This window comes from Hypanus sabinus, chromosome 10 (genome assembly GCF_030144855.1).
Source record: "Hypanus sabinus isolate sHypSab1 chromosome 10, sHypSab1.hap1, whole genome shotgun sequence".
NCBI lineage: Eukaryota > Metazoa > Chordata > Chondrichthyes > Myliobatiformes > Dasyatidae > Hypanus > Hypanus sabinus.
The window spans coordinates 44,587,408-44,600,935 of NC_082715.1; the positions used below are offsets into that span (position 1 = coordinate 44,587,408).

The 13,528-nt window shown below is 40.6% G+C and overlaps 1 protein-coding gene across 2 annotated transcripts in view; it reads right to left on the reverse strand.

Moving 5' to 3' along the window:
* wdr35 (WD repeat domain 35) overlaps positions 1 to 13,528 on the reverse strand; it is a 77,764-nt gene that overhangs the window by 43,439 nt on the left and 20,797 nt on the right. For both annotated transcript variants that reach the window (XM_059981781.1, XM_059981780.1), the window contains exons 10-11: positions 13,282 to 13,467; positions 11,088 to 11,148 (exon numbers count right to left, since the gene is read on the reverse strand). In XM_059981781.1, the coding sequence (XP_059837764.1) occupies positions 11,088 to 11,148; positions 13,282 to 13,467 (247 nt within the window). The remainder of the gene's footprint in view (positions 1 to 11,087; positions 11,149 to 13,281; positions 13,468 to 13,528) is intronic.

Sequence of the window (13,528 nt, forward strand, 5' to 3'; positions counted from 1 at the left end):
GAGAAGAATTGGTTGGTTCTTTTGTCAAGAAGGAAGCAGAGAGCTTTGAGGCCTTCTTGATGAGTGATACAAGTGAGCATCCATGGCGAAATTGAGGCAGTTGGGGCCGGGGAATTGAAAGTTACTGAGGAGATCGAGGACATGAGAAATGTCGCAGATTTAGGTTGGAAGGGGCTTAACCAAGGGTCATAGAATGAAACTGAGGTAAGGACATGAGTTCAGTGGGACAGGAATAGGCAGAGACAACAGACCGACCGGGACAATCTGGTTTATGGATCTCGGGTAGGAGGTAGAAGTGAGCAGAGTGAGGTAAGGGAACTACGAGTTTGTGGCAACGGATGCGAATTCTCCAGAATCGATCAGGTGTCAGAGACAGTTTTCTGATTGTCCAGAGTAGGGTCATCTTCAAGGGGTAGGTATGAGGAGGTGAATGAGAGTTGCTGCCTGGCTTCAGCAAGTTAGAGTACACTACAACAGCACCCCCTTTGTCTGTGGGTTCAACGGTTAGGTTGGGATTGGTGTGAGTTTAGTGGAGGACAGTGAAAAAAGCTGTATGGTTACTTGTTTTAAGTTTCAATTTACACTACTGTGTGTGTTTGGCTAGTTTATCCCGCTTAGGCAACTTCCAGGTCAAACACTTTTCTTGGGTATTCTGGATCACTACCTATTTTGTTAGTTCAGATGTGCATTAAAATTGCCATTGACCTATTTAAAGATTGAAGATTGTTATTGCCTATAGCCACACTCCTTCATTAAGCTTTATAGCTGTATATGTTTTAGTACTTCCATTTTAAAGTGAAATATTCTAAATGAAGCACCCACATACAGGCAAAATGTGGTAATCACAAAGTCAAAATGCATGGAAACAGAACCTCTGGCCCACATTCAACCATCAAACACCCATTTACACTAAACCAGGGGTCTCCAGTCTGGGGTTCTGGGACCCATTGATACATGGCATGAAAAAGATTGGGAACCCCTGCACTAAGTCAAACTATTTCCACTTTCTTCTCCCATATTCTGACTAATTTGCCCCAGACTCTACCATTCCCCTACACAAGAGGTCAAAAATACAGTAGCCAATACCTATCAAACTGCATGCTTTTGGAACAGAGGAGAAAATTTATGCAGTCACAGTAAGACTCCACACAGGCAATGCTGGAGAGCCAGGATCAGATTCTACAAGCTGCATCACCATGCTACTCTATCCTATCCCATAAGAACAGAAATTCTTCATTTTCCATTAAAGTTCAATTACATTTAGAAAATAATATATAAATGCAAATCGATGGCAAATTCCTTGTCAGCTCAATAATAAATTTCCGGCTGCTGGAGAACGAGAGGTACCTCATCATTACCAGGCAATATCAGCTGAGCAGAAGCACAATAAAGCTGATATGTCCATTTACGTTTACACACAGAAAATCCTAATCATACTAAAATTCTACTTCTGCTGTCATGATAGAATCTACCAAAGTTTGGGAAATGACACAGACAACTATCACATAGCAAATTCTTTGAAATACTGCTGCAGAGTGAGGCAGCAAAAACAATTCTCTGACTTTTAGCAAGGAAAAAATACCCAAAGTAGACCGATTTCAGGAAACACTAAATTCTTCTACTGATCAAACAAACTTCCATCAATAAAGCAGTTCCTTGAGAATTCACAACAGACTGCCCAGTTCTCACTTTCTTGTAATTTTCCTTCTTTACAATTCTACTGAATCAGTAACATGAGAGCCCACTTTCAAATGCAAAATATTTTCCACTTTCAAATGCAAAAACATCACTATCTTTATTACCATTCATTTCAGAGATATTTCTACATTTCTATCCGTAATTGGCCAAAATAAGTTGTGTTCCTTTTCCAGATGCACAATGTATTCACGACACCAAAAATGTAAATGTGCCTTAAAAGTTTTCTTTCTTTCTTATGGACAGAAAATACATATTACATATATATGCTGTTTCCACAGTATGATGGCAAAATAAAAATAAGGCTCAATAAGCAGGCTCACCCAAGAGCTAGACACTGCTCTTTTGTTAATGAGGGTAGCCAGGTATTTTAAGTTCATTTAAGCAATAGTGCTATCCTCTATAATCAATGAATGCTACTTTTCTACAAGGTTGAAATACAAATACCTAACCTCTTTTCAACATTTAAAACCATTATTTTTGATACTGACACAATTTAGCTACTAACTATAATCAAAAGTCTTCATTTGAAGGCCAGCTTTTACACAAACATCTCAGTATATATTTATAGGAAATAACATCAGATATTTATCAAAAATGCACAATTAAAAATAAATTTATACTTAGTTACATTCAGATCTGAAATCTTTAATACATTATATCATCTATTCTGTTAATCATATAGTTTAACAGTAACAATAACCACAAATTTAATTTAAAATTAATTCAGCATGTAAAAGATATTTAGTAGCAATTTCTATAGCTACAATATTGTGAAATATTATTTAGTAAATATCCAATTCACCCTGGTATTCGACGTTTACAGGCAAGACCATAAAAAACAGATTTGAATATGAATATAGGAAGATCACAAAAATGTTAAAATTACACCTACAAATAGATGATGATCAGAAATATATCACCAAAGTGTTAAAAACAATAAAACACTTAGCTGGCGAGGTAAAATCATGCAGAAATATAGCCAATCAAATGCCGCTGAAATTAAGCAATTGCAAAATACAACACTTGATTCTTTATTCTAAATTATGGTGGCATTTTTTGTTTTTTTTTCTGGTTTTCTCTTTGCATTTTTACAACTTTAATACTACTATGAAATTTCTTAAATTATTGCAGTATACAGTATATCTAGATAGTATACTCGATGGTTCAACCTGAAACGTCAACTACTTTTTGCCATAGATGCTGCCTGGCCTGCTGAGTTCCTCCAACATTTTGGGTGTGTTGCTTGGATTTCCAGCATCTGCAGATTTTCTCTTGTTTTAGATAGCATACTTTCTATTTTGTATTGCTTGGATTTGCCAGAATAATAAAAGTGCACATAAACAATTACATAATTTGATAAAAGTAATTAACTACAGAAGATGGGAATCTTGTATGAATCTTTCACCATGGTGAAAAAAAATAACCAACTTAGTAATACTTTTATAAAATTGTTACCGTATAGTTAAAAGCAAAACCATAAGATGCAAGAACATAATTAGGCCATTTGGCTCATCTACTCCACCATGGCTGATCTAATTTTCCCCGCAGCCCCAATTGCCTTCTCCCCATAAGCCTTCATGCCCTGACCAATCAAGAATCTATCAACCTCTGCCTTAAATACACAAGACTTGGCCTCCACAGCTACCTGTAGCAAAGAATTCCACAGATGCACCATTCTCTGGCTGATGAACTTCCTTCTCGTCTCCATTCTAAAAGGACACCACTCTATTCTGTGTCTGTATCCTCTGGTCTTAGACTCTCCCACCTTCTCCACATCTACTTTATCAAGGGCTTTCACCATTCAATAGCATTCAATGATGTCACCCCTCACTTATCTGAATTCGAGTGAATATAGGCTTCAAACACTTCAAACTGACAAGCCATTTAATCCTGGAATCATTTTTGTGAAAGTCCTTTGAACTCTCTCCAGTTTTAGCACATCCTTTCCAAGATAAGAGGCCCAAACATGCTCACAATACTCTAAATGAGAACTCCCCAGTGCTTAATAAAGTCTCAATATTGTATCCTTGTTTTTATATTCTAGTCCTTTTGCATTGCTAACATTGCATTTGCCTTCCTCACCATATATTCAACTTGCAAATTAACCTATAGGAAATCCTGCGCAAGGACTCCCAAGTCCCTTTGCACCCTGTTTTTTTTTGTACTTTCTCTCTATTTAGAAAATAGTTGACTCTTTAATTTCTCCTACCAAAGTGCATGAACATACACTTCCTGACACTGTATTCCATCTACCATTTTTCCCCATTCTCCTTGTCTGTCTAAATCCTTCTGCAGCCTATCTACTTCCTCAAATCTACCAGCCCTTCCACCTATTTTCATATCGTCAGCAAACTTTGCAATAAAGCTATCAATTCCATCATCCAAATCAGTGACATATGATGTAAAAAGAATTGGTCACAACACAGACCCCAGTGGAACACCACTAGTCACTGATAGGCAGTCAGAAAAGGATTTTTGAGTCCTGACGAAGGGTCTCGGCTTGAAACGTTGACAGTGCTTCTCCTTATAGATGCTGCCTGGCCTGCTGTGTTCCACCAGCATTTTGTGTGTGTTGTCCCTTTATTCTCACTCTTTGCCTCCTGCCAATCAGCCACTGCTTTACTTATGCTATACTACCTGTACTACCATGGGCTTGTACCTTGTTAAGCAGCCTAATGTGTGGCACCTTGTTAAAGGTCTTCTGAAAATCCAATACATTGTGTCCTGATTGTTACTTTTTCAACAAATTCCAACAGATTTGTCAGAACATAGAAAGCTACAGCACATTACAGGCCCTTCGGCCCACAATGTTGAGCCAACCATGTAACCTTCTCTAGAAACTGCCTAGAATTTCCCCAATACATAGCCCTCTATTTTTCTAAGCTCCATGTACCTATCTAACAGGCTCTTAAAAGACCCTATTGTATCCACTTCCACTACCACCACTGGCAGTGCATTCCACGCACCCACCACTCTGTGGAAAACTTACCCCTCAGTACCTATTTCTAAGCACCTTAAAATTATGCCCCCTTGTGTTAGTCATTTTAGCCTTGGGAAAAAGCCTCTGGCTGTCCACACGATCAATGCCTCTCATCATCTTGTACACCTCGATCATGTCACCTCTCATTCTCCATCGCTCCACGGGGAAAAGGCCAAGTACACTCAACTTATTCTCATAAGGTACACCCTCTAATCCAGACAACATCCTTGTAAATCTCCTCTGCACTCTCTCTATAGTATTCACATCCTTCCTGTAGTGAGGTGACCAGAACTGAACACAGTACTCCGAGTGGGATCTGACCAAGGTCTTGTATAGCTGTAACATTACCTCATGGGACTGGAATTCAATCCCACTGTTGATGAATGCCAACACACCCACATACACCTTCTTAACAACACTGTTAACCTGCGCAGCAGCTTTTGAGTGTCCTATGGACATGGACCCCAAGATCTCTCAGATCCTCCATACTGCCAAGAGATGTGGGAGGAAACCAGAGAATCTGGACACAGGCAGTACTAAACATGTGCCTCTGGTCAAGCAAGATTTTTTCTTGAAGAAACCATGCTGACTACAGCCTATTTTATCATGTGCCTCCAAGTATCTAGTGGTTCTTGACAGACCATTACTAATGCCACTATGATCTCTTTCAGTACTCTGGGGTGTACACCATTTGATCCAGGTGACTTACTACCTTTAGACCTTGCAGTTTCCCAACTTTCTCTCTAGTTCTGGTAACTTCATACACCATGCCCCTGATATCACAAACTGCCAACATTGCTTGAGTCTTCCACTGTGAAGACTGATGCCAAATACATATTCAGTTTGTCCGCTATTTTGTTGTTCCCCATTACTACCTCTCCAGCATTGTTCAAAATCCAGTGGTCCAAAATCCACTCTCACCTATCTTTAACACTTTCTGTATCTATAGAAACTTTTGGTATCCTTTTCAATATCATTGACAAGCTTACTTTGATATTCCATCTTTAACTTTTTAATGATATTTTTACTTTGTCACCAAACAATTGATACTACAACTAAAAATCATCACAGCGATATTTGATTCCGTGCTTTGTGCTCCCTGAAGTGTAAATCGAAGTAAATATAGTAAAAATTTAAATTATAAATCATAATTAGAAAATAGAAAAGGGAAAGAAAGGTAGTGCAAGTTAGGTCCGGATATTTGGACCTAATATTTTAGTTGCCTTCTGTTAGCTTTTAAAAGCTTCCCTATCTTCTAACTTCCCACTAATTTTTGCTCTATTATATGCCCACTCTTTGGCTTTTATGTTGGCTATAGCTTCTCTTATTACACAGTTGTGTCACACACAAAGTGCTGGAGGAACTCGGCAGGTCAACTGCATCAACAGGAATGAATACACAGTCGACATTTTTGGGCAGAGAACCTTCTTCAGGACGTAAATAAATGTCAGCTGAAATTTGATTTTGAAAAAAACATGTCATTAATTATTACAAAATGCCAGCAATGTTTAAAAAAAATCATTTGATGCTGGACACAAAATATGTCTGAATGGAGAAACTGGCCAGGATTCAAAATACTGTGGCTGAAAACTCCAACATTATGACAGCTAAACACATCAATTTTTCTCAACATCCGAGAACTCTTGTGTATTACCACATTGAAAAAGAATTTTACAGGATATCACTGAGACAGAAAAAGAGAAGAATACTTGGCTGCATCTAAAACATACTCCTGAAAGATCTCACTGTTAAAACGAAGGCCAGTGAAACAACGGAAGTCATTCATTGCTCAAGACTAAATCTACCATATTTACCTTTCAACCAAGTAAAAGCATCTGGTAATAAAAGGTCTTCAGTTCTCTAATAATAATTAGCATCAAATACTTAGTTGTCTTTCAAGGCAGAATAAATTATTGACTAGAGCAAATCTGCAAGAATATGGGGCATAATTTTAAGGTAATTGCAAGAAAGTATGGGGTAGGAGTCAGAGGTAGTTGTTTTTTATATATACACAGAGGGTGGTGGGCATGTTGAATACTCCACAGGGGTAGTGCTAGAGGCAGATACATTAGAGGCACTTACAAAATGTTTAGGCATATGGATGATAGAAAACTGGAGGGTTATGTAGGAAGGAAAAGTAGGTTAAAAGGTCGACATAACAACATGGGTTGAAGGGCCTGTCTTGTGCTGTAATGTTCTATGAATATCAAATACCACATTTTAGGGCTGATTCTTTTTTTTTGCAGAGGGGGCTTGGGATCAGGTGGGCAGCAGAGTTTCTCTCCAAGCCTGATCTTGGTTAATGCAAGGGGATGAGGGATGGGGGCTGGAGAGTGCAGACTAGGATTTCTCAAGAAAGGTACAGAAATGGTCTTAGTACATGGAATATAAAGACAAGGATGTACTTCTGAGGCTTCGTAAAGGGTTGGTCAGACCTCATTTGGGATGTTTTGAGCAATTCTCTTTTTATTGATTTTATTTTGAAAAACAGCACGGAACAGGCCTTTCCAGCCTAACACACCTATTAAACACTAGCCTCATCACAGAACAATTTACATAGAAACACAAATCTACAGCACGTTACAGGCCCTTCAGCCCAGAACGTTGTGCCGACCACGTAACCTACTCTAGAAACTGCCTACCGCATAGTCCTCTGTTTTACTAAGCTCCATGTACCAATCAAAGAGCCTCTTCAAAGACCAATTAACCTACTAACTGGTATGTCTTCGGACTGTGGGAGGAGCATCTGCTGGAAACCCATGCAGTCACAGGGAAAACGTACAAACTCCTTACACTTTTGGACCCTATTTCTAAGGAATGATGTGCTGGTACAGAAGAGGTTTGCAAGAATAATCCAAAGAATAAAAAATAATGTATGAGAATCCTGATGACGTTGGGATTGATGGGAATGAGAAAGATGACAGGGATGAATCTACTGGATATTGTAAGGCCTGGATAGAATGAACACTGAGTGGATGTTACCTACAGTGGGAGAGTTTAGGACCGTGGCAAGAACCATAGAATGGAAAGACATCCCTTTAGAACAGAGGTGAGGAGGAATTTCTTCAGAGAGGGTGGTGAATGTGAGGAATTCATTTCCCCAGATAGTTGTTGAGGCCAAGTTATTTGGCAAATGGAAAGAAGAGGTTGATTGGTTCTTGATTAGTAGGACATCAAAGGTTCTGGGGAGAAGAAATTGAGAGGGTTAATAAATCAGCCTTGATTTCTTATTTATTAAATATTACTTATTAATGATTTATTATTAGCAGACTTAATGGGTTGCCTGGCCTAATTCTACTCCTGTGGTCTTTTGGTCTTACAGTTTTGGGGTGTACAATCAAAGTGAAAACCCCGTGGCTGGGGTCATTGCCAAATTCAGTGGTATTAAGGACAGTGAAAGTGATTATCAGGATTTACAGAGGGATCTTGATCAGTTGCGTACATGGTCTGAGGAATGGCAAATGGAGTTAAATTCAGATAAATCCAAGATATTGCTTTTTTGGGAAGTCAAACCAGAATAGGACCTTTACAATGGGTGGCAGGATCCTGGAGGGTGTTGTAGAACAGAAGGACCTTGGAGTCGAAATATATAGAAAACACCACGATGCTCACTAAAAACAATAATTAATCCAAGTGCCCTGCTTCAAAGTTTACTGTTCACATTCAATGCAGGAACATTTTTACCATATTAGTCCAAATATAGTAGAACTCTGATAATCTGGTAGTGTTATGCCTGCAGCCCCCTCCTTTGTGAGAATCGCAAGATCACTGTTGGGTTGGGTCAGGGGGCCCAGGAAATGAGAGAGAGACGTGCGGAATGTCTGGCTCCCCCGGCAATGTAAAGCTACGGGACATGGCCATTGTCTCCGGAAGGCCAATTTGTGGACTGGAGACTGTACTACGTGGAAGCCCTCAGGCAAAGTGGGCTGGTTGAGGGAGAGATTGCATCACCCCCAATCTGATTGACATCTACGACCCTGCGAGTCAGGATAAAAGAGGGTCTGTGGGAACAGCCCCTCAGACGCACCAGAAGAAACGCTAGCACTCCCGTTATAGCGGGAAGCCATTCGAAGGAGGCCACATGCGTTCAGTTCCGTTACCTGGGACTGGTGGCTTGTACCACAGAAAATGGCTTTTAGCTAACAACGGGGAAACCAACTCCCCAACTCAAAGGATTGCCATCATAAAAGACCTGGGCAAGTTTAAACCGTCTCTCTCTTAAACCCAAAACGCTGCAGCTTGAACGAACTAACAGTGACTTTTATATTTCCATCGGACGATACATTAACCCCTAGACAACAATAGAGCTATTTCTTATTGGTTATTATGATACCCGCGCTTTTAGATTTAGTATTGACGACGTATATTATCTGTATGTTTGCATTAATCTTATTTTTGTGCCCCTTTATCAATAAATAATTTTAAAAATAGTACCACCAGTCTTCAACGGACCTCTCTATCTTTGCTGGTAAGTGACCCAGTTACGGGGTTCGTAACAAGTGGAGTTCTCGTCTTGGGATTTGACACCAAATTGGGAGGGCAGTGAATCGGGCTTGTAAGTCAAAAAAAAACTTGGATCTGGTTACACGGGTAGCCAGACGGGAAACCAGCAAAGGTGGATGTGGGTGAATTTATAGAAAACCCGACTCTGGAGGCGGCCACCAAATCTGACTTGATAAGTTTGGCGAAGGGGTTAAACCTTGTAGAGGTGAGGTTGTCAATGAAAAAGCGGGAGGTGCGAAGGGCAATAACTCAGTATTATATTGGGAAGAATGTGTTTACAGCTGAGGTATTGGAAAATATCCCTGAAAAGGTACCAGATAGTGGGACGGCTCAGTTAGAGTTGGAGAAATTAAAGTTGGAACATGCAATTAAGTTAAAGCAGCTGGAGGCAGCTGAAAAGGAGAATGAACGAGCCGAGAGCGAGAGAGAGAGAGAGGGAAAGAGTCGAGAGAGAGAAAGAGGGAGTAATCGCTCCAGCTAAAGGAGTTAGAGGTGAAACGGGAGCAGGAAAGAGCTGAGAAACAAAGAGCATGAACTTCGGTTAAAACAGCTGGAAGCAGCTGAGAAAGAGAAAGAAAGAGCTGAGAAGGAGGGAGGCAGAAAAACAGAGGGAACATGACTTGGAGATGGAGAAGTTATGGCAAGAGCCACGAGTTCCGGGGTCAGACCGAGAGGAGCAGTTCAATGTTAGTCGAGAGTTGAGGTTAGTACCTCCGTTCGAGGAGACGGATGTTGATAGTTATTTTTTGCTTTTTGAAAAGGTGACAGTGAATCAGAAGTGGCCCAGAGATCAGTGGGTGGCGCTGTTACAAAGTGTGTTAAAAGGGAAGGCACAGCGGGCATATACGGCGTTGGCTATGGAAGAGGGGGAGAGTTATGACAAAGTAAAGGCCGCCATTCTCTGGAGTTATGAGCTAGTACCGGAGGCGTATCGACAAAAGTTCAGAAATTTAAAGGAAGGGTGGAATTAGACGTATACCGACTTTGCCTATGAGAAGGGTGCGCTCTTGGACCGTTGGTGCACAGCAGTGATAGGGAGGATTATTGGCGTCTCAGGGAGTTAATTCTGATTGAGGAATTTAAAGGTTGTGTTTCGGAGGATATCCGGATGTATTTGAATGAGAAGCCAAATAAGTCCATCTCAGAATTTGCTAGGTTCGCAGATGAATATGCTCTAACCCACAAGACAAAGTTTTCCTCGAATAAAAGTTCCCAGAGAGACCATGGGAACGATCGAGAAAGTCCGCCGGCTGAGGCAGAGGTCCCGCGGGGAGCTAGTGGTAAGGTTGAGGGGGAAAGGCCAGACGGGCAGAGATTTCCGGGCATGACCTGTTTTAATTGTGGAAAGCGGGGGCATCTTGCATCTCGGTGCTTTGCTCTGAGGAAAGAGACAGGGAAAGGGAAAGCAGCAGTCCCTATCGGATGTGCCGTGGTAATCAGTAAATCGACAAGAGAGCCCCGGGTAAACAGAGTACGAGAAGGGTCTGAGACTTGTCTATCACACGGAACCGTGTCTGTGAGGGAAGGAGACACACCAGTTCCCATACGGATCTGGAGAGACACAGGGGCTGAGCTGTCGTTGATCAGCAGTAAAGAGTAAAGTACTCCAGACCTCAGTTGCAGCTACAATTCTACCAAGGTTCTTGATCCCTAGTGTCTCACTCCAGCTACATACTCCACCCATACTCTGAACACCTGGCTGTGGCCGAATGCCTTGCTTACTGGTGTCCTTGCTGATATTGCAGGCAAATGAGTAAGCCAGATCTTTAGGATTTTGGAACAATCAAGTTTTGGAGATTTACCTTAGAACCAGGCCAAAATAGGTCACCAATGAAGAAAATCATATTAAAGAAGCACAGTGGAATCAATATATTTCAAAATTTCATAAGTACAATTTTACACTCACCGATATCAATATATTTTGAATCCAAGGGAGTTCCAATGGAATTGCAAAGCACAAGAACATACTAAAACAGGGGAATAAAAGATTACATAATAAATAATCAAAATATGTAATTAGAAATTAACTAAAAGCCACTGCCCATATGGTCATTTACAGGCAGTTAAATTGGAATAAACAAATGTATTAATGTTACAATAGCATTTCTACTCTATTTTGTAAATGATTACCATAGCAGCTACAGGTTCCATCTCATTCTCGTCCTTCCAAGAGCAGCATAGAAACAAAAGAAATCATGTTAAACAGTGACAAGTAATCATGATGAAACAGAATAAAGGCGATAGCATATTCATAGTTGGTGTTAAAACTTGAAGCATATCAAGATTTGTTGTTCTTCTTCACGCCTTGTGGCGCATCGGGTGGCAACCTTGATGTTTCTTTAGCATTTGTATGTTTTTTTTACAAGGCAGAGTTGCTAGCTCAATGTTCAACCCATGGATGGAAAGTGTGCAAGAAGTCGGCTGGATCTGAAACCAGGACAACTCACCCCATAGTCAGGTGTGAATACCACTAAACCACCAACCCACTATTTAAGAGAAGGTTAAAATAATGGATGTGCTCCTTTGTACTTCTAATAATCCACCATCCAATTACTTGAAAATTCTGATGGTTTGGCATCTAGTTCAACAGGGTGCCACTTCCCTGTTGAAAAGGAAAGGTATATTTAAATATTTAAATTCATCCCACCTTTTAGTGCATTTTAAACTTGTCCATTCACCTGTCCCCAGTGATCTCACTCCTGGCACTTATCCTTGCAAGTGGAACAAGTGCTTCACCTGTGCCTACACCACCTCACCACTATTCAGGGCCCAAACATTCCTTCCAGGTGAGGCAACACTTCACCTGTGAGTCTGTTGGGGTTATCTACTGTATCCAGTATAGCTCCCTGTACATTGGTGAGACCCGACATAGATTGGGAGATCATTTGCTGAGCAACGCTGGGAGTCCGCCAGAAAAAAATAGGAACTCACTGTGGCTACCCATTTTACTTCCACTCCCTTTCTGGTATGTCTATCCATGGCCTCCTCTACTGTCAGGATGAAGCCACACTCAGGTTAGAGCAGCAACACCTTATATTCTATCTGGGTAGCCTCCAACCTGATGGCACAAACAACGATTTCTTGAATTTCCATTAATGCCCCCCGTCCCACTTCACCATTCCCCATTCCTCTTTCCCTCTCTTGCCTTGTCTCCTAGTCTGCCCATCACCTCCCTCTAGTATCCTCCCTATTTTCTTCCTTCCATGGCCTTCTGTCCGCTCCTATCAAATTTCCCCTTCTCCAGCCCTGTATCTCTTTCACTAATCAACTTCCCAGCTGTTTACTTCACTCCTCCCTCCCCCAGCTTCACCCATCATCCTGTGTTTCCTCCCCCCCTTCCCCACACCTTCTAACTCCTCAACTTTTTTTCTCCAGTCCTGATGAATATTTATTTCCCATAGATGCTGCCTGGCCTGCTAAGTTCCTCCAGCATTGTGGATTTCCAGCTTCTGCAAATTTTCTCTTGTTTGTGAAACTATTTTTTGCTTGGTTTAGAAAATAAACATTCCTCCATGTTCTTTTATCTTGACATTTAAGACGAGAAGATATAGGAGCAGAAGTAGGCCATTCAGTTCACCGAGTCTGCGCTGCCATTCAATCATGGGCTGATCCAATTCTTCCAGTCATCCCCACTCCCCTGCTCTTACCCCATACCCTTTGATGCCCTGGCTAATCAAGAACCTATCTATCTCTGCCTTAAGTACACCCAATGACGACCTCCACAGCCACTCGTGGCAACAAATTCCACAGATTTACCACCCTCTGACTAATTTCTCTGCATCTCAGTTCTAAAAGGACATCCTTCAATCCTGAGGTTGTGCCCTCTTGTCCTAAAATCCCCTAGCCCAGGAAATAACTCTGCCATTTCAGAGGACACACAATGTTTGCTGCAGGATACCATTTGTTCCTTAAAACATGTACCAACCATTCCATTATTTTCTGTATCTCAATTTAATTTGCTTGCTTTTTTAAATATAAACACTTACCAGTCCATATCTTTTTACAATAACTAAATTCTTCAGTTACAGTGCCATTGATTTCCTTCTGTGGCATTATATTTATGTAAAATGTAAAAATTACATTCAAAATAAAATTCTCACCTGAAGAGAAGTCTCATCAGCCTTAGTTGCTAAAATACAGAAGTCGCCACATGTCGTTATTGAAATCAGACTCTTTACGTACTTTATATACTTTTCATTGTTCTTGGTGTCCCAAAAGACTACACAGTACTCCAAACGATCTGGTCTGGTATATGCATATACTACTGTGTTGGAACAATAACCCCACTGCAAACAGAAAAAGAAAATCAAAAGTTATTTATTAAAATTATTTAATAAAAAATAACTT